The 26,998-nt window shown below is 40.8% G+C and overlaps 1 protein-coding gene across 4 annotated transcripts in view; it reads left to right on the top strand.

Moving 5' to 3' along the window:
- The window catches only part of Bap170 (Brahma associated protein 170kD), a 284,703-nt gene that overhangs the window by 120,779 nt on the left and 136,926 nt on the right, over positions 1-26,998 (top strand). For all 4 annotated transcript variants that reach the window (XM_071662586.1, XM_071662584.1, XM_071662583.1 and 1 more), the window contains one exon: positions 22,912-23,078. In XM_071662586.1, coding sequence (XP_071518687.1) covers positions 22,912-23,078 — 167 coding nt within the window. The remainder of the gene's footprint in view (positions 1-22,911; positions 23,079-26,998) is intronic.

The following is a 26,998-nucleotide window of genomic DNA, read 5'->3' as shown; positions in this document are numbered from 1 at the left end:
GTCTACCGTTTAACCAGACTTGCGACTGTTGGAGAAGATTGCATGAATTTTGCTGTTTCAGTCTTGTTCCGGAGCAAACTGTGAAAGGTTATAGCGACAGTGGCGACCAAGCGAGGTGTACCTCCTCTTGCGCAAGGTCTTGGTGTTGTCCACGGAAAACGTTGGTGGAGGCAAATTTTAGCGTTGGTTAGTGGCACGTACAGTAAAATGTACTGCATGTGGGTATCTTAGGGCAAGAGCGGTGGTTGAACGGGACAACGACGGCGGAGGATAGGTGGGAGGGCAGGTATGTGTGTGTGTGTGTGTATGTGTGTGTGCGCGTGCGGGTGTGGAGGTTCGCAAGCCGGCCTCACATGTGCGTCAGGGGCTGGCTGCGGGCGCTCGATCAATACTCTATACTGTACTCTCACATCACACTTGAACTGCCCTCCTCAACTAATTCTGTGAGATCTTGGGAATAACGGAATGTGTTTAACGGATAATTTGAAGATAACACTACCCAGACTTAAGCATGGACTCGTATGATTACAATTTAAGTATTTTGGGTAGAAAATTACACACGTTGCCCGGTTTCTTAACCTTGTGTGTGTATGTACCAAGTCTTTGCTCTTGCACACAAGCACACACACCAGTCAAAGCCAGTTGCCCATTTATCGACCAGCCCCGAAGGGAGGAGGATCAGCTGGGATTGACTGTATGCCAACTGCCGCGCCCATGAATCGAACCCGGGCGGGCCCTTGCTGACTCATGTTCATTAACGTTACCGGTGGGAGGGGGGCATGCACTATGTTGTCTATATTTTGTGTGGGAGTTTGTATCGGGAGGGATTATTACACAAGTACTTGTGTTTTTTCGTGCTTGCAAATGTGTATGGGTGAGGGGACTTGCATTTAAGTAAGTGCACAACCTGTAGGCTGGTGGCTCCGTTAGTAGCGCTCATTGTAATCTCGCACTGGTCTGTGTGGTCTGTGTGTTTACATGCTGGGTGTCTATCTACAGCCCCCTCCCACCTCCGCCGTTCTTTCAAGTAGTATTAAGGAATTATGTATTGATTTGAAAGGTTGTATGAAGAAGCTCCTACTTGGATATATATATATATATATATATATATATATATATATATATATATATATATATATATATATATATATATATATATATATATATATATCTGACCAAGAGGAGAGTACCGTCAAGAGCGAGGGTTGGTGTGAGGGATGTATAGAAGTTGGTAGGTTGGGATGATAGTTGCGGCGTTGCTGGTTGGTGGTATTAGATGAATTTTTAGTAGGTGGAGGGGTGGTGTTGGATGGAAGTTTGTTTGATGCCATTGTTGTTAGTAACTGGTGGGACTTTTATATCACTGCACCTATCACTCAGAATACTGATCTCCATGGAGCAAGAAAAGCCCCTACTGATTTTGAGGTCAAATTAAGTGTCACATTTGTTAGTGGTTTTCATGCAGCACAATAGTTTTATTGGATGGATTTCATAATTACCTGGTGTGTGATTGTTTTATACAAGGAAGATTACTTCTGATTTTGAAGGCCCATAGGTCTGTGTCCTGTCTCACTTATATTTCTCTTCCGTAATTTCACTTGATGTATTTCATGAGAAGTTGCCACAAATGTTCCTCTTGGGGAAAGGCAGGGCCTCATTGATTTGAGTTTCCCCTACAACCATTTGCACCATAGCCTCTTGATTATCACTACCACCATCCATGCCTCCCTCTCATTAGCTGTCCTACATCATCAGTACCTTTTCTGCTACAACCTCAGTAATCATTAGTGCCACCACCACCTCCACGAACTATATAAACAACATTTCTCAAAATTGCCACCGTCTCTTCCGCCTCCTTACTATCCCCCCCCCCCCCTTCCCCCGCCACAAAGTTCCATTCCCACCGTATGTTATCCTTTTCCACCACTCCTGCTGCCACCATCACTTCTGTGAGTAGCATGACCTCTAATTCTACTGTTACTGCCTCATTGAACATTTCTACCTACCAGTCTTGCAGCCACAACCCCTGGCACCCCATTTGCAGCCACCACTAACCACCCACACTCTTTAAAACATCTGCCACCCACTTCTTATACTACTGCAACTACTCTCTACAACAGTCTGTGCCATCCCCTTTTCCACCACCATTACCATGACCTCAAAAACTGTTCTAAGTCACCATAAGCACTTAGTATGGATTTTTTGTAGAATAGATAGGGTGCTATTAATTTTGATGTTATTGGTGAAGGTCACTGCCTCAGTTCTAGGTGTTTTCCTTGTTGCACAAAAACTACAGTTTTACAGTATGACTTTTATGTATGTTTTCTATGGGGTAAGTAGGCATTGTTTTAATTTTGAGATCAGGTAGTCTTAAGTTCAAGGTCATATCCACACTTGCAGATGATTTCCTTTCAATACAGTAACTTGGGTTCTGCGAATTGGATGTCCATATGACTTTGCTGTGTGTTTTCCTTTGGGCAAGGAAGCTTTCTTTTGATATCAAGAGTCAGAGGCCACTTCAGCATTTGTAACTTTTGTAGAAATTTTATTTTTATTGGATGGCATTCATTAAGACTTGCCCCATGTTCCATGTTTTTCCCCTAAGACAAGGAAACGCCTTTTTGTTTTTAAGTTTAGTATTACTGGCATATGTGCAAATTTTGTTTCTTCACAGCTACTTCTGTTGGGTGCATTTCATCAAGATTTAGCTCCTGTTCTTGTTTGGACAAGGCAGATTTCCTTTTAATTTTGAGATAATTTCTGCAGTTACCAATGCCACTAACTATGGCACCTATACTGCTACTGTCCTTGTCACAGTCTGTGTAGCCACACTTGCAACCACCTCTCTTCTCCCCATTGTTATCAGTATCACAACCAACTGAGCTACCACCTCTACTCAAGTACATATTCTACTCTCTCTTCTGCCCTGTTTTGCCACCTCATCTACCATAATCCCTGTTTCCCACCACATTTCCAGTCACCTGTGCTATGTGCTTGCTGCCACCACCACCATCACCACTTTTTGCCCACATACCACCATACCTGCCACCCATTTACCAGCACCATTACCGACACTTCTGCAACATCATTCTGTCCACACAACGACCTCCTGTACCTTCCCTCTTGCCATCAGGATTACCACCCCTCTTCAGCCTTTACTAGCACCACCTGTGCCACCCCCTTTTATGGCCTCCATTACTGACATCACTATCACCACCTTTTCAACTACTTATTTCAATATCTTTGTTTTCTCCCGTGCCAACACTACAACCATCTGCTACCACCAAACCTGTACAACTGTAGTGCTTCCACCTCTGATATCCAATTTCTACCATTTATGCAGCCACCCCTTTTTTGTCATCCTCTTAACATCCACCACATCTGCAATCTATGTCGCCACCAGTTTTTCCTTGGTTTGTACTTCTGAAATGTTTTTGAGTTATGTTTAGCAGTTGGTATCATGTTGTATACTTGGGTTCTGCTATTCCTATATTTATCTTTTTTTTATCTTGAAAAATGTTCATTGCTCCTTGCATTATTATTATTATTATTATTATTATTATTATTATTATTATCATCATATCTTTCCTGGTTAGGTGTTGAATTATTGGATGATATGGTGTTGAATTTTCTTCATATGTGGTGTGAGGTGGTTTGATCGAGTAAGTAATGTAAGGGTAAGAGAGATGTGTGGAAATAAAAAGAGTGTGGTTGAGAGAGCAAGAGAGGGTGTTTTGAAATGGTTTGGTCACATGGAGAGAATGAGTGAGGAAAGATTGACCAAGAGGATATTTTTGTCACAGGTGGAGGGAACGAGAAGTGGGAGACCAAATTGGAGGTGGAAAGATGGAGTGAAAAAGATTTTGAGTGATCGGGGCCTGAACATGCAGGAGGGTGAAAGGCGTGCAAGGAATAGAGTGAATTGGAACGATGTGGTATACCGAGGTCAATGTGCTGTCAATGGATTGAACCAGGGCATGTGAAGCGTCGGGGGTAAACCATGGAAAGTTGTGTGGGGCCTGGATATGGAAAGGGAGCTGTGGTTTCGGTGCATTATTAAATGACAGCTAGAGACTGAGTGTGAACGAATGGGGCCTTTGGTGTCTTTTCCTAGCGCTACCTTGCACACATGAGGGGGGGAGGGGGTTGTTATTCCATGTGTGGCGAGGTGGCGATGGGAACAAATAAAGGCAGACAGTATGAATTATGTACATGTGTATATATGTATATGTCTTTGTGTGTATATTTATGTGTACATTGAGATGTATAGGTATGTATATTTGCGTATATATATATATACATATATTTTTTTTTATTTTTTTTTTATACTATTCGCCATTTCCCGCGTTAGCAAGGTAGTGCCAAGAACAGAGGACTGGACCTTTGAGGGAACATCCTCACCTGGCCCCCTTCTCTGTTCCTTCTTTTGGAAAATTATATGTGTGTGTGTGTGTGTGTGTATGGTGTTCTCTTAACTAAATGGTTTTGTGTGTTGGGCTATTTCACTTGAATTTTCGCAGCATGTAACCCTTCAGGGTTGTAGTATCTTAATTATTTTGGCTTCCTTAGGATAAACTTTGCTTGATTTGGCAAGTTCATGTATCTGAATTATATAATTGCAATTTCTGTTAATTCTTTGTTGGATATATGATTATCATAGCTGTGCATTTCATGATTTTTGTTTTCAAACTGTTATATTCACTGTTATGTTGCCTAGGTCTGTATTGATTATAGCTTTCCTTGCATAGCTTTTGCTGTTGGTATTATATTCTGTAATGAATGTTTTTTTTTCCTTAAGGGCTTAGCTTATGGTAGTCATAATACATGTATATATTATTTTATTTTCTAGTTTGCTTTACCACTAACTCTTTAACACTAAAACACTTTAATATTAGAGCACTTTACCTTCTTTGCTGCTTGTCCAGTGGTGAGTACGTTTAAATAGTTTCATTGGTGGCAGCCATTTTGAAAAAGTAGCTTATCTTTTTATTTATTTTTTTATATATTTTGCTTTGTCGCTGTCTCCCGCGTTTGCGAGTTAGCGCAAGGAAACAGACGAAAGAAATGGCCCAACCCACCCCCATATACATACCTATACATCTCAATGTACACATATATATACACACACAGACATATACATATATACACATGTACATAATTCATACTGTCTGCCTTTATTTATTCCTCACGTGTCGTAGAAGCTTATCTTTTTACTTTGTATTTTTCTAAGTTTCATATTTCTGGTGTTTATTTGTTCTAATATTATTTTCTAGTTTTGTAGATGATTTAATTACTGTTGATGAAAATTTGTATTTTTGTTGCTGTATTTCTATATGCCCATATCTTAAGGAACCATGCTATGGCTCAACTGGTTTCCTCTTTGATTTTTTCCTTCACACATTTTCAGAAAGCCTGTTTTCTTACAATTTTGTTCAAATTCATTGCTTCTCATTATCTTTCATTAGTCTGCATATTCTTCCTCAGTAGTGTAGGGGTTTAGAATTGAAATTATACATGTTTTAGTTTCTTTACTCAGTTCTGGTAGTTTTGCATGTGATGTAAGGATGGGGTGAAGTATGCTTTGGGGCATAGGGGCTTGAACATTCAGGAGGGCAAGAGACATGGACAGTGTAGAGTGAATTGGATGGCTATGATACATTGGACGCAACATGTTGTCATTAGCTGAACTAGAGTATATGAAGCAGTTGGGGTAAACACTTGAGCATTTATCTGAGTTTGGCTATTAATGATGTTCTCTTGTGTTTGTTCATCATAACGTCAGGTAGAGGATGGATGCTAACAGCTGAGGCCGTTTATATGTTCCTGACTAACTCGCTAATGTGGGAGAGTCAGTTAGGTGTAAAAGGATACTGGAGGATGAAAGGCATGCTGGCAATAGGGTGATGTGGATCATTGTGGTATTAGTAGGGTGATTTGGATCAGTGTGGTATTCAGGGGGCAACATGCTGTCATTGTGTTGAACCAGGGCACCTGATGACAAGATAAACCGTACAGTAATTTTTGGAGCATGCTGTGGATGGGCTCTAGTCTTGATGCATTATTCAATGTAGTTCATTATAACTTTTGAGTGTGTACAAACGAGGCCTTTCTTTATCCGTTCTTGCCAAGGCAGAAGTATTTGTGCATAAGAATGAGTATTTTTTTTTTTTATTTATTTTTTTTTTTTTTTTGGTCGCTGTCTCCCGCGTTTGCGAGGTAGCGCAAGGAAACAGACGAAAGAAATGGCCCAGCCCACCCCCATACACATGTATATACATACGTCCACACACGCAAATATACATACCTACACAGCTTTCCATGGTTTACCCCAGACGCTTTACATGCCCTGATTCAATCCACTGACAGCACGTCAACGCCGGTATACCACATCGCTCCAATTCACTCTATTCCTTGCCCTCCTTTCACCCTCCTGCATGTTCAGGCCCCGATCACACAAAATCTTTTTCACTCCATCTTTCCACCTCCAATTTGGTCTCCCTCTTTTCCTCGTTCCCTCCACCTCCGACACATATATCCTCTTGGTCAATCTTTCCTCACTCATTCTCACCATGTGCCCAAACCATTTCAAAACACCCTCTTCTGCTCTCTCAACAATGCTCTTTTTATTTCCACACATCTCTCTTACCCTTACGTTACTTACTCGATCAAACCACCTCGCACCACACATTGTCCTCAAACATCTCATTTCCAGCACATCCATCCTCCTGCGCACCACTCTATCCATAGCCCACGCCTCGCAACCATACAACATTGTTGGAACCACTATTCCTTCAAACATACCCATTTTTGCTTTCCGAGATAATGTTCTCGACTTCCACACATTCTTCAAGGCTCCCAGAATTTTCGCCCCCTCCCCCACCCTATGATCCACTTCTGCTTCCATGGTTCCATCCGCTGCCAGATCCACTCCCAGATATCTAAAACACTTCAATTCCTTCAGTGGTCAGTTGATGCACACGAAAATTCATTATTATATGTTATTATTATTATTATTATTATTATTATTATTATTATTATTATGGAGGGAAGAAGCGGGAGACCAAATTGGAGGTGGAATGATGGAGTGAAAAAGATTTCGAGCGATTCGGGCCTGAACATACAGAAGGGTGTAAGTTGTGCAAGGAATAGAGTGAATTGGAACGATGTGTTGTACTAGGGTCGGCGTGGTGTCTGGATTGAACCAGGGCACGTGAAGCGTCTGAGGTAAACCATGGAAAGTTTTGTGGGGCTGGATGTGGATAGGGAGCTGTGATTTCAGTACATTACACATGACAGCTAGAGACTGAGTGTGAACGAATGTGGCCTTTTATTTGTCCTTTCTTGCCGCTACCTTGCTGGAGGGGGAGGAGATGCTATGTCATGTATGGTGGGGAGGCGAAGGGAATGGAATGGATGAAGGTGGCACGTGTGGGTGTGTACATGTGTATATATATCTGTACGTATATGTATGTATACACTGAAATGTGTATATCTGTATGTGTGCATGTGTGGGCATTTATGTATACGTGTATGTGGGTGGGTTGGGCAATTCCTCGTCTGTTTCCTTGCCCTACCTCGCTGACGTGGGAGACAGCGATTAAGTATTATAAATGAATAGATATGATTATAAAAATAATAATGTTATTGATTTGGCACTTTGAAGAGTACTCAGTATTGCAAAGATCATAAGGCTTGAAGTGAATCCCGGTGTGAAGGTGCTAAAGTTCTAGGTGCGGTGCATTATCCCATCGTCTGCATCTACTCTGAAATAATTTTCAGTAAATTTAAAAAGGTTTGTTAATGTCTTTTCATACCATTTGAAAGATGCGTTTCTTTTCCAGAAAAAAGTTGTTCTGGTCCACTCTAAAGCATTTCATACCTTCTTAGTCTTCCACTCACACAAAATAAATTTAGCAGAGCTACAGATCATACAAAGTAGTCCACAAAACATTCTTTGGCTGCCTATTAACCACAAATACTCAACACAAATTCAATGAAACTAAGATCTTCCTAAAGCAATCCCTCCTTAATAACATTGGCTCTCAAGTATTTGCAAGAACACTAGAACCCTACCGCCCAAACCACGCCATAACCAACCACCAACCCCATGGTAGAAATAAGAATCCTACTCCAGCCTCACACATGACTACTCACAGATGCCCCAACACAGATAAAACACATGCACTCAGAGTTGACTCAACAAACACTGAATAACAGCCTTCCTAATGTAGTCTTGAAGGCCCCATTTGCCCATTCATTTACTAGCTGTTGTGTATAATGCACCAAAACCAAAGCTCCTCTTCCACAACCAGGCCTATTCATGGTTTACCCTAGTGCTTCACATGCATGTTGACCCCTGTATATAACATCATTCCAGTTCACTCTTTCCTGTGCATACCTCTCGCCCTCCTGCACATTCAGGTCCTGATCACTCAAAATATTTTTCACTCCATCTAAACCATTTCAGCACACCCTTTTCAGCTCTCTCAACCATGCTTTTTATTATTCCACCTCTCTTACCCATTTATTACTTGATCAAACCAACTCACACCACATATTGGCCTCAAACATTTCATATCCAACACATCTACCTTCCCCTGTATATAGCCTATGTCTCACATCAACTTGATATTGTTTGGTTTATCATACCTTTAAATATACCCTTTTTGGCCCTCCCAGGCAGTGATTTTTCTTCTCACGTATTCTTCATTACCAGAACCTTCCCTCAACCCACCTCCATGGTTCTGTTTGCTGCCACGCCCACTTCCTGGTATCTAAAATATTTCATTTCCTCAAAAATTTCCTCTTCAAATTCACACTCCAACTAACCTGACCCTCAGTCCTGCAAGACCTAATAGTTTTGCTTTTACTCAAATTTATCCTCAAGCTCTTCCTTTCACACACTTCCATACTAAATCACCTGCTTCTGTAGTTTCTTACTCAAAGCTGTCCAAACTAAATCACCTGATTCTGTAGTTTCTTACTCAAATCTGCCACTAGTCCTCTTACATCAGCAAACAACAGACTCGCCTTGTAGGCCCTCTCATTCCATAACGGCCGAATACTTGCCCCTCTCTCCAAGACTTTTGCATTTTCTACCCACGCCACCCAGTGAGGATCAGTTTGTAGCAGGGTTGTATGATGTCTCCATGGCTCTTTTAATTCTTTTAAGGAATTCATTGCTTATATGTGGGGTATCTAGGTTGGGGAATTTCTTTGAAGTATCTGTGGCTGCTAAATTTACTTGATAGTGCCTTCATACATTTATTTGAGAAACCTAGATAAGAACTTATTAGATTTAATCAAAGCTACAAATAAGGATCTTGTTGGTAATGTTGGAGTTAGAGAAAAATTTTGTGCGCAAAAATATCCCAGATTTTAGACTTGCAAATTTAACTATTTTTGCCTTGCTTTTGACAAGCAGATCTAGGATGATGTCAATGAAAGCAGTATGGGCAAAGTTTGGAAGCTTCAGTAATACTTTCAAAGTAGTAGAGGGAATATGTATCAATGGATAGTGTTTACATGAGAAAGACGACAATGTGAGGCCTGATTTGCCCTTTACTGGGTTGTCTGGTAAAAAGAAAAATAAACAAGAAAATGTAAGACCACTCAGCAGTTTTCAAGCTATCATCTACTCCCCACAGCTACCCATTAGCCTTCTAATGTCCCTGTTACTGCTGTCGTTTTTATGTTTATTTTTGTCATTTTTTTCAGGGTATACTTGAATTTATTAAATATTTGCCTAAACGACTTTTGAAGGTAGTCATAGTTCTAGCATTCACTACATCTGTTGGTAACTTATTGCAGTGCTCAGCACAATTCTAGGGGAAGAAGTTTTTTCCCACAATTTTACTACATCTTCTAGCTTTGAGTTTTATTCCTTTTTTCCTGTTATCTGTATTTTCTTGTATTTTGGAAAGATGTTTGTGATTAATTGTGTTGAACTTTTTCTGAATTTTGAACATTTGGATTAAGTCTGCGATGTCAATGTGTGTGTGTGGTTTTTTTTTTTTTTTTTTTTTTTTTTTTTTTTTTTTTTTTTTAAGGGAGAAGAGATCCAATAGTTTTAGCCTTTCCGTATGCCAAACTTCTAAGGAATGAGATCAGTTTTGTTGTGTGTCTTTGTACTTGCTCTAATATTTCATCTTTTATATAGTCTGTGGACCAAAACTGGACTGTATATTCAAGGTGTTGTCTTATTAGAGAATTGTAAAGTGTGAGAATTGTTTCTGGTATCTTGTAATCTATGTTCCTGTCTGTGAAACCTAATATTTTGTTTTCTCTTTTACTTGCTGCTTGACACTGTTTAGTATTCTTCAGATTGTTGCTAGTGACAACTCCAAGGTCCTTTTCTTCATTTACTTTAGTTAGAAAGTTTCTGAATAGTTTGTAGTTGTATCATATATTCTTGTCTCCAAAGTGCATAACTACACTTTTCTATATTCAACTTCATTTGTCATCTGTCTGACTACTGTGCTAGTAAGTCAAGGTGTCTCTGATGAATCATTTCGCAGTCCTATCTGTTTACAGCTCTACCTCCTAGCTTAGTATCGTCTGTAGATTTGGAGATCTTAAACATGAGACTGAGTTCTAGGTCCTTAATGTATATTATGAAAAGAATTGGGCCTAGGACCAACCCCTGTGGGACTTCACTATTTACATCCAGCTATCTGAGGCTTCCTCCTTTCTTCCAGTAAGCCTGTCTTTGATCCATGTACAGAGTTCTTCACTGATTCTGTGTGCTTTGAGTTTATTTAAAGTCTCTTTTGAGGTACTTTATTGAAAGCCTTTTAGAAATCCAAATACACTACATCAGACGATAATTTTCATCTCAATTCCGATAGATGAAATTAAAAAGTTCCAGCAAATTTGTCTGGCAGGATCTTGTATTGCAAAACCGTGTTAGTGTTAGTTGTCTGATGTGATTTTGTGTTTTAAAAAGTGACAGTTTTATCTTGTATCTTTTTTCCATCGTGTATCTTTTTTCCATCGTTGTACATAACGCTGACATAAGGCTATTGGGCTTTAGGTCAAAGTACACATTTTGTCTTTTTTTTTCTATATATAGGAGTAACATTTATTAGTTTCCAGTCAGTTGGCACCTGACCATCCAATAGAGATTTGTTTGTGGCAGGGGTGTGTGATGTCTCCATGGTTGTTTAATTTGTTTATGGATGGGGTTGTTAGGGAGGTGAATGCAAGAGTTTTGGAAAGAGGGGCAAGTATGAAGTCTGTTGTGGATGAGAGAGCTTGGGAAGTGAGTCAGTTGTTGTTTGCTGATGATACAGCACTGGTGGCTGATTCATGTGAGAAACTGCAGAAGCTGGTGACTGAGTTTGGTAAAGTGTGGGAAAGAAGAAAGTTAAGAGTAAATGTGAATAAGAGCAAGGTTATTAGGTACAGTAGGGTTGAGGGTCAAGTCAGTTGGGAGGTAAGTTTGAATGGAGAAAAACTGGAGGAAGTAAAGTGTTTTAGATATCTGGGAGTGGATCTGGCAGCGGATGGAACCATGGAAGCGGAAGTGAATCATAGGGTAGGGGAGGGGGCGAAAATCCTGGGAGCCTTGAAGAATGTGTGGAAGTCGAGAACATTATCTCGGAAAGCAAAAATGGGTATATTTGAAGGAATAGTGGTTCCAACAATGTTTTATGGTTGCGAGGCGTGGGCTATGGATAGAGTTGTGCGAAGGAGGGTGGATGTGCTGGAAACGAGATGTTTGAGGACAATGTGTGGTGTGAGGTGGTTTGATCGAGTAAGTAATGTAAGGGTAAGAGAGATGTGTGGAAATAAAAAGAGCGTGGTTGAGAGAGCAGAAGAGGGTGTTTTGAAATGCTTTGGTCACATGGAGAGAATGAATGAGGAAAGATTGACCAAGAGGATATATGTGTCGGAGGTGTGGGAGAAGTGGGAGACCAAATTGGAGGTGGAAAGATGGCGTGAAAAAGATTTTGAGTGATCAGGGCCTGAACATGCAGGAGGGTGAAAGGTGGGCAAGGAATAGAGTGAATTGGATCGATGTGGTATACCGGGGTTGACGTGCTGTCAGTGGATTGAATCAGGGCATGTGAAGCGTCTGGGGTAAACCATGGAAAGTTGTGTGGGGCCTGGATGTGGAAAGGGAGCTGTGGTTTCGGGCATTATTGCATGACAGCTAGAGACTGAGTGTGAACGAATGTGGCCTTTGTTGTCTTTTCCTAGCGCTACCTCGCACACATGAGGGGGGGAGGGGGATGGTATTCCATGTGTGGCGAGGTGGTGATGGGAATGAATAAAGGCAGACAGTGTGAATTGTGTGCATGGGTATATATGTATGTGTCTGTGTGTGTATATATATGTGTACATTGAGATGTATAGGTATGTATATTTGCATGTGTGGACGTGTATGTATATACATGTGTATGGGGGTGGGTTGGGCCATTTCTTTCGTCTGTTTCTTTGCGCTACCTCGCAAACACGGGAGACAGCGACAAAGCAAAATGAATAAATAAATAAATATTATGGGGGTATATCAGCTGTCTCAAGACCTTTAAAAATCTTGTAGCTGAGTTATCTGGGCCATTGTATCTTAGGATTTAATTGGTCCAGTTATTTAAATACTTCAGAGTTATATTTCTCTAACCTTCAACACTTCATCAGATCCTTGAAACAGTTTCATTGGTTGCAGTATTGTATTTGTTTCTCCGATTGTGAATACGGAGTTAAAAGAATGATTTAGTGTGATAGCCATTTCCTTGTCTTCAGTAGTTATTGTGTCATGTTCATTTCATAATGGTCAAATTCTTTCTTTTACTGTATTTCTCTTATATATTTGAAGGATTCCCTCGGATTATTCTTAACTTTAAAGGAAAATTCTTTTTTTCTTGCGTTTATTCTGTCATATGACCTAACACGCTCTTTGGATTTTGATTAATTTCTTGCAGTTTTCATTGATTCCCATTGATATGAATTTCTTGTGTGTTTTCTTCTTTTGGTGAATTAGTCTTATTCTCCTGTTCATCCATGATGGTTTTGAAATATTGCAAGTTCTCTTCATAATTCATGGCATGTGTTTATTTTCTGTCTCAAGTTGTGTGTTTTTAGAATTATTCCACATTTCCTCTACTGTGGGAATGTCAAGAAGATTTGTTCAATTGGTACTGCAAATATCATGTCTAATGATTTCAAAATTTGCTTGCCAGTAATCTGGAATCAAGAGTTTGTTGTCATTTATTTCTTAATCTAAATTTATCCCAAGTCTAATTAAATTATGATTGCTGTTCAACAAACTCTTGCCTAGTTTGCAAGAGTTGATTTTGTTTGTTTCACTGCTGTGGACAAGATCAAGAATGTGTTTGCCTCAAGGTTTTTTTTTTTTTTTTTTTTTTTCATTAACTTCTAGAAAAGCATCCTCAATTGGTTCTGTTAGCCTGGTTCCCTCTTGGTCACCTGTTAACGTGTTCCAGTCCAGTTTGGACTGTTGAAGTCTTTTTCTAGTATTACCTATTTACTGCTTACTATAGTTTTGATTTCATTGTATAACATCTTGTTGTCATTGTCTTTTATTGTAGGAGGTCTGTAAATATTGCTGATGTAGTTTACTTTTGAACTTGTTGGTAATGTCAGTATAAAGAGTTGTGTGTGTGTGTGTGTCTTCTTTAACTTAATAGCACTTAGGTTCTTATCATCGTGGATCAAAACTGAACCACCTACCCTGTATAAGCAATCATTTGTAAATAGTTTATATCCAGGTATTGCTAACTGGGCGATTAAGTGTTTATTATCAGAGTTTACCCATGTTTCTGAGATTGCAATAATGTTTGGTTTTTCAGTAACTGCATAGGATATAAGTTCGTGTTTTGTGATGATGAGCTGGGCATTTGTGTATATTAAACTTATTGTCTTTGTAGTTGATTTCTGGGCTGACTTTGCTTTTTATTTTCCCTATTGTTGGTATGTGTGTTTGTATTATCACTATTAATGTTTGTGTGCATAACAGTGGGAGAGAAACAGTTCTGCATTTGTATTAGTTTTGCCTCCTTACTCTGATCTTACCTGCACTGGACCCTTCCAGCTTTCCAAACTCATTTTCTCCATATGTCCAAACCATTTCCACACACCCTCTCATGCTCTCTCAGCCACACACTTTTTATTACCACGCATCTCTCTTTCCCTTTCGCTACGTACTCAAACCTATAGAGACATAAGTTTGTTGAGTATTCCTGGAAAGTTGTATGGGAGGGTATTGATTGAGAGAGGTGAAGGCATGTTCAGAGCATCAGATTGGGGAGGGCAATGTGGTTTCAGAAGTGGTAGAGGATGTATGGATCAGGTATTTACTTTGAAGAATGTTTGAGAAATATTTAGAAAAAAATGGATTTGTGTGGGGCATTTATGAATCTGGAGAAGGCATATGATAGGGTTGATAGAGATGCATTGTGGAAGGTTGTAAGAGTATATGGTATGGGGGGTAAGCTGCTAGGAGCAGTGAAATTTTTTTTATCAAGGATGTAAGGCTTGTGTGTGAGTAGGAAGAGAGGAGAGTGAGTGGTTCCCAGTGAAAGTTGGTCTGCTGCAGGAGTGTGTGATGTCTCCATGGTTGTTTGTTTATGGATGGGTTGGTTAGGGAGGTAAATGCAAGAGTGTTGGAGAGAGGGGCAAGTATGCAGTCTTTTGGAGATAAGAGGGTCTGGGAAGTGAGTCGTAGTTGTTCGCCAATTTTACAGCACTGGTGGCTGATTCAAGTGAGGAATTGCAGAATATGGTGACTGAATTTGGAAAAGTCTGTGAAAGGAGAAAGTTGAGAGTAGATTTGAAAAAGAGCAAGGTTATTAAGATTAGCAGGGTTGAGGGACTAGTTAATTGGGATGTGAGTTTGAAAGGAGAAAAATTAGGGGAAGTGAGGAGTTTTAGATATCTGGGAGTGGACTTAGCAGTGAATGGAAGCAGAAGTGAGTTACAAGGTGGGGAGGGGGTGAAGGTTCTGGGAATGAAGAAGAATATGTGGAGGTTAAGAGCATTATCTGAGAGAGCAAAAATGGGTATGTTTGAGGGAATAGTAGTGCCAACAATGTTTTATGATTTCAAGGCATGGGCTGTAGATAGGGTTGTACGGAGGAGGGTGGATGTGTTGGAAATTAAATGTTTGAGGACAATATGTGGTGTGATGTGGTTTGATTAAGTAAGGAGAGGTGTGGTAATAAAAAGAGAGTGGTTGAGAGAGCAGAAGAGGTAGCGTTGAAATGGTTTGGACACATGGAGAGAATGAGTAAGGAAAGGTTGACAAAGAGGATATATGTGTCAGAGGTAGAGGGAACAAGGAGCGGGAGACCAAATTGGAGGTGGAAGGATGAAGTAAAAAAAGGATTTTGAGCGATTGGAGCCTGAGCATACAGGGGGGTGAAAGGCGTGTAAGGAATAGCACCCTCTATTTAAATGACCCCGATGTAACAGATTTCGGATTTAGCAGACCGGGCAAATGATATATTTGTTTATAATAATTCAGAAAGTGAATGAAAATCCAAAAATCTCAAATGCTGAACCAGGCATATTTTCATATCTTACTTGTTTTAGGTAGCATGGGGTTAGGTTGTATACAGAGAATTGTGATTTTATTTATTAGATAATTTTGCAATCCTTACAATTCAAAATGGCGTCAAGAGATTGAGGAGTTAAAATAAAGTGTGTGAACTGTATATTATATTGAAAATGGCCCATAGGTAACGTTCGATTTAACAGACTTTCAGATTTACGGACACCCCCTCCCCCTATTAATCTGTTATATATACCTGGTTTAAAAAGAGAGATATACATAAGTATACATATGTAAGTAGGAGAGATGGCCAGAGAGCATTATTGGATTATGTATTAATTGATAGGCATGTGAAAGAGATTTTTGGATGTTATGTGCTGAGAGGTGCAACTGGAGGGATGTCTGGTCATTATCTTGTGAAGGTGAAGATTTGTAGAGGTTTTCAGAAAAGAATAGAGAATGTTGAAGTGAAGAGAGTGGTGAGGGTAAGTGACTTTGGGAAGGAGACTTGTGTGAGGAAGTACTAGGAGATACAGTGCAGAATGGAAAAAGGTGAAAGCGAATGAGGTAAGGGGAGTGGGGGAGGAATGGGATGTATTTAGGGAAGCAGTGATGAGTTGCGCAAAAGATGCTTGTGGCATTAGAAGCATGGGAGTTGGACAGATTAGAAAGGGTAGTGAGTGGTGGGATGAAAAACTAAGATTATTAGTGAAAAAGAAGAGAGAGGCATTTAGATGATTTTTGCAGGGAAATAGTGCAAATGATTGGGAGATGTATAAAAGAAAGAGGCAGGAGGTCAAGAGAAAGGTTCATGGGGCGAAAAAGAGGGCAAATGAGAGTTGTGGTGAGAGAGTATCATTAAATTTTAGGGAAAATAAAAAAATGTCTTGGAAGGAGGTAAATAAAGTACGTGAGACTAGAGAACAAATGGGAACATCGATGAAGGGGGCTAATGGTGAGGTGATAACAAGTAGTGGTGATGTGAGAAAGAAGATGGAGTGAGTATTTTTAAGCTTTGTTGAATGTGTTAGATGATAGACTGGCAGATATAGGGTGTTTTGGTCTAGGTGGTGTGTGAACTGAGAGGGTCAGGGAGAATGATTTGGTAAACTGAGAAGAGGTAGTGAAAGCTTTGCGGAAGATGAGAGTTGGCAAGGTGGCTAGTTTGGATGATATTGCAGTGGAATTTATTAACAAAGGGTGTGACTGTGTTGTGGACTGGTTGGTGACGATATTCAGTATATGTATGGCTCACGGTGAAGTGCCTGAGAATTGGCAGAATGCATGCATAATGCCATTGTACAAAGGCAAAGGGGATAAAAGTGAGTGTTCAAATTAAAGAGGTGTGAATTTGTTGAGTATTCCTGGGAAATTTTATGGGAGAGTATTGATTGAGAGGTTGAAGGCATGTACAAACATCAGATTGGGAAAGAGCAGCGTGGTTTTATAAGTGGTAGAGGATGTGAGGAAGAGGTGTTGGCTTTGAAGAATGTATGTGAGAAATACTTAGAAAAGCAAATGAATTTGTATGTAGCATTTATGGATCTGGAGAAGGCATATGATAGGATTGATAGAGATGCTTTGTGGAAGGTATTAAGAGTATATGGTGTGGGAGGCAAGTTATTAGAGCAGTGAAAAGTTTTTATTGAGGATGTAAGGCATATGTACGAGTAGGAAGAGAGAAAAGTGATTGGTTTTCAGCAGGGATGCTTGATTTCTCCATGGTTTAATTTTTATGGATGGGGTTGTTAGGGAGGTGAATGCAAGAGTTTTGGAGAGAGGAGTAAGTATGCAGTCAGTTGTGCATGAGAGGGCTTGGGAAGTGAGTCAGTTGTTGTTTGCTGATGATACAGCGCTGGTGGCTGATTCGGGTGAGAAACTGCAGAAACTGGTGACTGAGTTTGGTAGTGTGTGAAAGACGAAAGCTGAGAGTAAATGTGAATAAGAGCAAGGTTATTAGGTACAGTAGGGTTGAGGGACAAGTCACTTGGGAGGTAAGTTTGAATGGAGAAAAACTGGAGGAAGTGAAGTGTTTTAGATATCTGGGAGGAGATTTGACAGCGGAAGGAACCATGGAAGCATAAGTGGGTTACAGGGTGGGGGAGGGGGCGAATTTTCTGGGAGCATTGAAGAATGTGTGGAAGGCGAGAGCATTATCTTGGAAATCGAAAATGGGTATGTTTGAAGGAATATTGGTTCCAACGATGTAATATTTTTGTGAGGTGTGGGCTATAGATAGGGTTGTGCGGAGGAGGGTGGATGTTTTGGAGATGAGATGTTTAAGGACAATATGTGGTGTGAGGTGGTTTGATTAAGTAATGAAAGGATGAGAGATATGTGGTAATGAAAATAATGTGGTTGAGAGAGCAGAAAAGGGTGTATTGAATTGGTTTGGTCACATGGAGAGAAAGAGTGAGGAAAGATTGACAAAGAGGATATATGTGTCAGAGGTGAAGGGAACGAGAAATGGGAGACCAAATTGGAGGTCGAAAGATGGAGTGAAAAATATTTTGAGGAATCGGGGGCCTGTACATGCAGAAGGGTGAAAGGCGTGCAAGGAATAGAGTGAATTGGAACGATGTGGTATACCAGGGGATGTGAAGCATCTGGGGAAACCTTGGAAAGTTTTGTGGGGCTTGGATGTGGAAAGGGAGCTGTGCTTTCGGTACATTACACATGACAGCTAGAGGCTGAGTGAGAACGAATGTGGCCTTTTGTTGTTATTTCATATATGGCGGGATGGCGAGGGGAATGAATGAAGGCAGCAAGTATGAATTATGTACATGTTTAAATATGTATATGTCTGTGTACAAATAAATATGTATACGTTGAAATGTATAGGTATGTTTATGTGCATGTGTGGACGTAGATGTATATACGTGTGTATTTGGGTGGGTTGGGCCATTCTTTTGTCTGTTTCCTTGCGCTACCTGACCAATGCGGGAGACAGTGACAAAGTATAATAATGATAATAATTTAAGGGGAGTGGGGGAGGTATTGGATGTATTTAAGGAAGCAGTGATGTGATGGCTTGTGCAAAAGGTGCTTGTGGCATGGGAGGTGGGCAGATTAGAAAGGGTAGTGAGTGGTGGGATGAAGAAGTAAGATTATTAGTGAAAGAGAAGAGAGAGGCATTTGGACGATTTTTGCAGGGAAATAATGCAAATGACTGGGAGATGTATAAAAGAAAGGCATAAGGTCAAGAGAAAGGTACAAGAGGTGAAAAGAGGGCAAATGAGAGTTGGGATGAGAGAGTATCATTAAATTTTAGGGAGAATAAAAAGATGTTTTGGAAGGAGGTAAATAAAGTGCATAAAACAAGAGAACAAATGGGAACTTCAGTGAAGGGGCTAATAGGGAGGTGATAACAAGTAGTGGTGATGTGAGGAGATGGAGTGAGTATTTTGAAGGTTTATTGAATGTGTTTGATGATAGAGTGGCAGATATAGGATGTTTTGGTCGAGGTGAGTGTTCAAACTACAGAGGCACAAGTTTGTTGAGTATTCCTGGGAAATTATATTGGAGGATATTGATTGAGAGGGTGAAGGCATGTATAGAGCATGAGATTGGGGAGGAGCAGTGTGGTTTTCAAAGTGGTAGAGGATGTGTGGAATAGGTATTCCTGGGAAATTATATGGGAGGGTATTGATTTAGAGGGTGAAGGCATGTACAGAGCATCAGATTGGGGAGGAGCAGTTTAGTTTTTAAAGTTATTTAGATCCCAACATCACACTTGATTCCCACCATCCAACACCAATATTTATCAACCATGCACTGTCTGCTTTGTTTGGCCATAACCGTTGTAAGGGAGAGCTATTACCGGGAAATTAACGAAGGAAGACCCATCCACTCTTATACACATTTCACATGCACATACATATACATACATGCATATATATATCAACATATATACTTTTTTTTTTTATACTTTGTCGCTGTCTCCCGCGTTTGCGAGGTAGCGCAAGGAAACAGACGAAAGAAATGCCCCCCCCCCCATACACATGTATATACATACGTCCACACACGCAAATATACATACCTACACAGCTTTCCATGGTTTACCCCAGACGCTTCACATGCCTTGATTCAATCCACTGACAGCACGTCAACCCCGGTATACCACATCGCTCCAATTCACTCTATTCCTTGCCCTCCTTTCACCCTCCTGCATGTTCAGGCCCCGATCACACAAAATCTTTTTCACTCCATCTTTCCACCTCCAATTTGGTCTCCCTCTTCTCCTCGTTCCCTCCACCTCCGACACATATATCCTCTTGGTCAATCTTTCCTCACTCATTCTCTCCATGTGCCCAAACCACTTCAAAACACCCTCTTCTGCTCTCTCAACCACGCTCTTTTTATTTCCACACATCTCTCTTACCCTTACATTACTCACTCGATCAAACCACCTCACACCACACATTGTCCTCAAATATCTCATTTCCAGCACATCCATCCTCCTGTGCACAACTCAATCCATAGCCCACGCCTCGCAACCATACAACATTGTTGGAACCACTATTCCTTCAAACATAGCCATTTTTGCTTTCCGAGATAATGTTCTCGACTTCCACACATTCTTCAAGGCCCCCAGAATTTTCGCCCCCTCCCCCACCCTATGATCCACTTCCGCTTCCATGGTTCCATCCGCTGCCAGATCCACTCCCAGATATCTAAAACACTTCACTTCCTCCAGTTTTTCTCCATTCAAACTCACCTCCCAGTTGACTTGACCCTCGACCCTACTGTACCTAATAACCTTGCTCTTATTCACATTTACTCTTAACTTTCTTCTTCCACACACTTTACCAAACTCAGTCACCAGCTTCTGCAGTTTCTCACATGAATCAGCCACCAGCGCTGTATCATCAGCGAACAACAACTGACTCACTTCCCAAGCTCTCTCATCCCCAACAGACTTCATACTTGCCCCTCTTTCCAAAACTCTTGCATTTACCTCCCTAACAACCCCATCCATAAACAAATTAAACAACCATGGAGACATCACACACCCCTGCCGCAAACCTACATTCACTGAGAACCAATCACTTTCCTCTCTTCCTACACGTACACATGCCTTACATCCTCAATAAAAACTTTTCACTGCTTCTAACAACTTTCCTCCCACACCATATATTCTTAATACCTTCCACAGAGCATCTCTATCAACTCTATCATATGCCTTCTCCAGATCCATAAATGCTACGTACAAATCCATTTGCTTTTCTAAGTATTTCTCACATACATTCTTCAAAGCAAACACCTGATCCACACATCCTCTACCACTTCTGAAACCACACTGTTCTTCCCCGATCTGATGCTCTGTACATGCCTTCACCCTCTCAATCAATACCCTCCCATATAATTTACCAGGAATACTCAACAAACTTATACCTCTGTAATTTGAGCACTCACTCTTATCCCCTTTGCCTTTGTACAATGGCACTATGCACGCATTCCGCCAATCCTCAGGCACCTCACCATGAGTCATACATACATTAAATAACCTTACCAACCAGTCCACAGTACAGTCACCCCCTTTTTTAATAAATTCCACTGCAATAACATCCAAACCTGCTGCCTTGCTGGCTTTCATCTTCCGCAAAGCTTTCACTACCTCTTCTCTGTTTACCAAATCATTTTCCCTAACCCTCTCACTTTGCACACCACCTCGACCAAAACACCCTATATCTGCCACTCTATCATCAAACACATTCAACAAACCTTCAAAATACTCACTCCATCTCCTTCTCACATCACCACTACTTGTGATGCAAGTTGATATTCATACTTGCTTGCAATCATCCATTTAATAGAAGGTGTAGGTCAAATGAAAATGACATTATAGATTTATTGGTGGATTTATAAGACAACAAAGAGTAGCCTCAGAAGTACCATGTAATAAAAGTACTCAGGATTGAGAAGAGTGTTTGTTTATTATGCTTTAATTAGTCATTTCTTCCTCTAGCCCACCCACTCTGGTTGTTGTCATTGTTTTCATTCTTCCCATGATTACATGTCTTTTGTCAAAGTTGCACTTGCCAGATGCTAAACTACTGTAGCTTTGGTGTTCTTCATAAGTTGTATGTTAGAGGAACAGATTTTGAAGTGGCTATATATTTTTTGTGAGATTCTGTAGCTGTTTATTTGTGATTAGGTTGCATAAGTATATAAAGATATATGTGAGGGTTTTTATTATTGAAATACAGGCACACCATCGAATTTCTGGCAACTGATGGTTCGGCACCTCCTTCAGTCCGGACAAAATTACGTTAGGTGAACTTGAAATTACTGTGGTCACCAGACTAGTTTACTGAGCGGCCACAGATGGTGTTGTGTGTGGAGCGCGCTTATTTACATTCTTTACTCTGCACTTGTTGGTGGATATGATACCGCAATTCTCCGAGATTCTTGGCTTATTTTGCATAAATTTAACCCTGTCAGTGGCTTCTAAGACACATGAGAGTGTCAGTTGTGGTGTCAAATGTAAACACCAGTCCCATATCAATCCAAGATAAAATAGAACTGTTAAAAAAATGGACTGTGGTGTTTCGGTGCATAAGCTTTGTACAAAACATCTGCAGTGTTGGTTCATAAACTGTTTATGATATAGATAAGTAAAGGGAGAAAATATTGAAATTCTATGCGGACAGCAGTTCCAATACGCAAATGATTAGAAAAACTATTAAAGATGGTAAGAGTACTGAGCACGATCGAGTGATGATGGAATGGTTTCGACAGTGTCATAGTGTTGGAGTGAACTTGTCAGGTAGCATGATAATGGACCAGGCTAAGTTGTTCCTTAAAGAACTTAAATCACAACAAGCGTGACTATAGTGAAGGATGGCTTCAAAGATTCAAGAAGCGTAATGGAATTCCCATGAATAAAGTGTGTGGAGAAAAGCACTCTGCAAACCACGAACAAGCTGCCGAATATGTGGACGAGTTTGCGAAACCTTTACCTGACGAGCTCCTCAGTCCTAAGCAGGTGTATAATGCAGATGAAACTGCATTATTCTGGTGATACACATCAAGGTAAACATTAACGACAGAAGCCGAGGATGACCCCACAGGATTCAAACAATCTAAGGACAGACTTACCATTTTAGGGTGCTCAAACATTTAATATTTGTTTAATTTAGATTTCTAGCAGTCCATGGTATACTTTAGACACATGGGAGATATATAAGTAGTGGGTTAGAGGTGTGTTGATGAATTATTATTACGTGACCGCAGTTGGTCGAGCAAAATGGTTAATACAGCAAGGCTTTGGAACCAAGAGTGCCAGAAAATCAGAGGTGTACCTGTATGTTTGTTTTTCAGGGTATGGTAACAAGTTACTTTGCTAGTTGCTTTTTTTGTTAACTTTTCAGTGATATAAAGAATTTTTGTCTTTACAGATACCTTGATGCTTATGAACGCATCAACTTTCTCGGGGAAGATGGGGAGGAACGTGGGGCGGAAATGGACGATGGGGAGGACTCCCGACTGATGCGGACCAAACGGGCTATCAGGTCCCTAAACACTGTACCACTTAGTTATAATCATCAGCAGCACAATATCTTAGGTAAGATCTTTGGAGGCTAGTCTTGTGTTGGATTTGTAGTGGTTATTTATTTTAATAATTTTTGTCTTTGGTGGTAAAGTCCCTTTCTTGTCATTGGCTCCACCCACCCCCTTTTCCCCATAAAGCAAGTTCTAATCTAGAAGCAGGCACCAACATTCTTTGGTAAGATCTATAGTGTTTCTGGGCAGTGTGTAACCTTTGTATATTGGGAGAAATTGCTAACTAGCATTTCCTAACAAATTAGGGTGGGGTAAGGGGCGAAGGTTCTGGGAGCGTTGAAGAATGTGTGAAAGACGAGAACATTATCTCAGAGAGCAAAAATGGGTTTGAAAGGATAGTGGTTCCAACAATGTTATATGGTTGCAAGGCATGGGCTATAGATGGGGTTGTGCGGAGGAGGAGGTGTTGGAAATGAAATGTTTGACAATATGTGGTGTGAGGTGGTTTGATTTGAGTAAGTAATGAAAGGGTAAGAGAGATTGAAAAAATGTGGCTGATAGAGCAGAAGAGGTTGTCTTGAAATGGTTTGGTCACATGGAGAGAATGAGTGAGGAAAGATTGACAAGAGGATAAGAGTGTCAGAGGTAGAGGGAACAAGAAGTGGGAGACCAAATTGGAGGTGGAAGGATGGAGTGAAAAAGATTTTGAGTGATTGGGGCCTGAAGGTAAAGGAGGGTGAAAAGTGTGCAAGGAATAGAGTGAACTGGAGCGATTTGATATACCGGGGTCGACATGCTATCAATGGATTGAACCAGGGCATGTGAAGCATCTGGGATAAACCATGGAAAGGTGTGTGGGGTGTGGATGTGGAAAGGGAGCTGTGGTTTCAGTGCAGTAGACATGACAGCTATCCTTGGGGATAGGGGAGAAAGAATACTTCCCATGCATCCCTCACGTGTCATAGAAGGCGACTAAAGGGGACAGGAGAGAGGGGGCTAGAAACCCTCCCCTCCTTGTATTTTAACTTTCTAAAATGGGAAACAGAAGGAGTCACGTGGTGAGTGCCCATCCTCCTTGAAGGCTCAGATAAGATCATGAGAGCCATATGTTTTGGGAGCAGCTGATTGAGTGTGATAGTAGTTTTGATGCACGAGAACGAGTTATAGTGATGGGTGATTTGAATGCAAAGGTGAGTAATGTGGCAGTTGAGGGAATAATTGGTGTACATTGGATGTTAGTGTTGTAAATGGAAATGGTGAAGAGCTTGTAGATTTATTTGCTGAAAAAGGACTGGTGATTGGGAGTACCTGGTTTAAAAAGAGAGATATACATAAGTATATGTATGTAAGTAGGAGAGATGGCCAGAGATTGATATTGGATTATGTGTTAATTGATAGGTGTGCGAAAGAGAGACTTTTGGATGTTAATGTGCTGAGAGGTGCAACTGTAGGGATGTCTGATCGTTATCTTGTGGAGGCAGAGGTGAAGATATGTAGAGGTTTTCAGAAAAGAAGAATGTTGGGGTGAAGAGTGGTGAGAGTAAGTGAGCTTGGGAAGGAGACTTGTGTGAGGAAGTCCCTGGAGAGACTGAGTACAGAATGTAAAAAGGTAAGAACAAAGGACGTAAGGGAAGTTGGGGAGGAATGGGATGTATTTAGGGAAGCAATGATGACTTGTGCAAAAGATGCTTGTGCATGAGAAGCATGGGAGGTGGGCAGATTAGAAAGGGTAGTGAGTGTTGGGATGAAGAAGTAAGGTTATTAGTGAAAGAGGAGAGAGAGGCATTTGGATGATTTTTGCAGGGAAATAATGCAAATGAGTGGAAGATGTATAAAAGAAAGAGGCAGGAGGTCGAGAGAAAGGTGCAAGAGGTGAAAAAGAGAGCAAATGAGAGTTGGGGTGAGAGAGTATCATTAAATTTTAGGGAGAATAAAAAGATGTTTTGGAAGTAGGTAAATAAAGTGCATAAGACAAGGGAACAATGGGAATATCAGTGAAGGATGTTAATGAGGGTGTGATAACACATAGTGGTAATGTGAGAAGATGGAGTGAGTATTTTGAAGGTTTGTTGAATGTGTTTGATGATGAGTGGCAGATATAGGGTGTTTTGGTCGAGGTGGTGTGCAAAGTGAGAGCGTTAGGGAGGATGACTTGGTAAACAGAAAAGAGGTATTAAAATCTTTGCGGAAGGTGAAAGCCGGTAAGGCGGCAGGTTCGGATTGTATTGCAGTGGAATTTATTAAAAAAGGGGATGACTGTGTTGTTGACTGTTTGGTATGGCTATTTAATGTATATATGACTCATGGTGAGGTGCCTGAGGATTGGCGGAATGCTTGCATAGTGCCATTTTACAAAGGCAAAGGGGATAAAGGTGAGTGCTCAAATTACAGAGTTATAAGTTTGTTGAGTATTCTTGGGAAATTATATGGGAGGGTATTGATTGAGAGGGTGAAGGCATGTACAAAGCATCAGATTTGCGAAGAGCAGTGTGGTTTCAGAAGTGGTAGAGGATGTGTGGATCAAGTGTTTGCTTTGAAGAATGTATGTGAGAAATACTTAGAAAAGCAAATGGATTTGTACGTAGCATTTATGGATCTGGAGAAGGCATATGATAGAGTTGATAGAGATGCTCTGTGGAAGGTATTAAGAATATATGGATGATAGAGTTGATAGAGATGCTGTGTGGAAGATATTAAGAATATATGGTGTGGGAGGCAAGTTGTTAGAAGCAGTGATAAGTTTTTATCGAGGATGTAAGGCATGTGTATGAGTAGGAAGAGAGGAAAGTGATTGGTTCTCAGTGAATGTCGGTTTGCAGCAGGTGTGCGTGACATCTCCATGGTTGTTTGTTTATGGATGGGGTTGTTAGGGAGGTGAATGCAAGAGTTTTGGAAAGAGGGGCAAATATGCAGTCTTTTGTGGATGAGAGTGAGCTTGGGAAGTGGGTCAGTTGTTGTTTGCTGATGATGCAGCGCTGGTGGCTGATTCATGTGAGAAACTGCAGAAGCTGGTGACTGAGTTTGGTAAAGTGTGCGAAAGAAGAAAGTTGAGAGTAAATATGAATAAGAGCATGGTTATTAGGCAGAGTAGGGTTCAGGGACAAGTCACTTGGGAGATACGTTTGAATGGAGAAAAACTGGAGGAAGTGAAGTGTTTTAGATATCTGGAAGTGGATTTGGCAGCGGATGGAACCATGGAAGCGGAAGTGAATCATAGGGTGGGGGAGAGGGCGAAAGTTCTGGGACCATGGAAAAATGAATTGAAGTCGAGAACGTTATCTTGGAAAGCAAAAATGGATGTGTTTAAAGGAATAGTGGTTCCAACAATGTTATATGGTTGCGAGGCATGGGCTATAGATAGAGTTGTGCGGAGGAGGATGGATGTGCTGGAAATGAGATGTTTGAGGACAATATGTGGTGTGAGGTGGTTTGATCGAGTAAGTAATAATAGGGTAAGAGGGATGTGTGATAATAAAAAGAGTGTGGTTGAGAGAGCAGAAGATTGTTTTTTTTGAAATGGTTTGGTCACATGGAGAGAATGGGTGAGGAAAGATTGACAAAGAGGATATATGTGTCAGAGGTGGAGGGAATGAGAAGTGGGAGACCTAAGTTGAGGTGGAAAGATTGAGTGATTGGGGCCTGAACATGCAGGAGAGTGAAATGCATGCAAGGAATAGAGTGAATTGGAACAATGCGGTACACCAGGATGGGCGTGCTGTCAGTGGATTGAACCAGGGCATGTGAAGTGTCTGGGGTAAACCATGGAAATTTTTGTGGGGCCTGGATGTGGAAAGGAGGCTGTGGTTTCGGTGCATTATACATGACAGGTAGAGACTGAGTGTGAACGAATGTGGCCTTTGTTGTCTTTTCCTAGCGCTACCTCGCACACATGAGGGGGGAGGGGGTTATTTCATGTGTAGCGGGGTGGCGACAGGAATGAATAAGGGCTGACTATGAATTATGTACATGTATGTATATATA

Source organism: Panulirus ornatus, chromosome 6 (genome assembly GCF_036320965.1).
Source record: "Panulirus ornatus isolate Po-2019 chromosome 6, ASM3632096v1, whole genome shotgun sequence".
Lineage (NCBI taxonomy): Eukaryota > Metazoa > Arthropoda > Malacostraca > Decapoda > Palinuridae > Panulirus > Panulirus ornatus.
The sequence above is the reverse complement of the archived record's forward strand: the minus strand, read 5'-3'. Positions and strand labels throughout refer to the sequence as shown.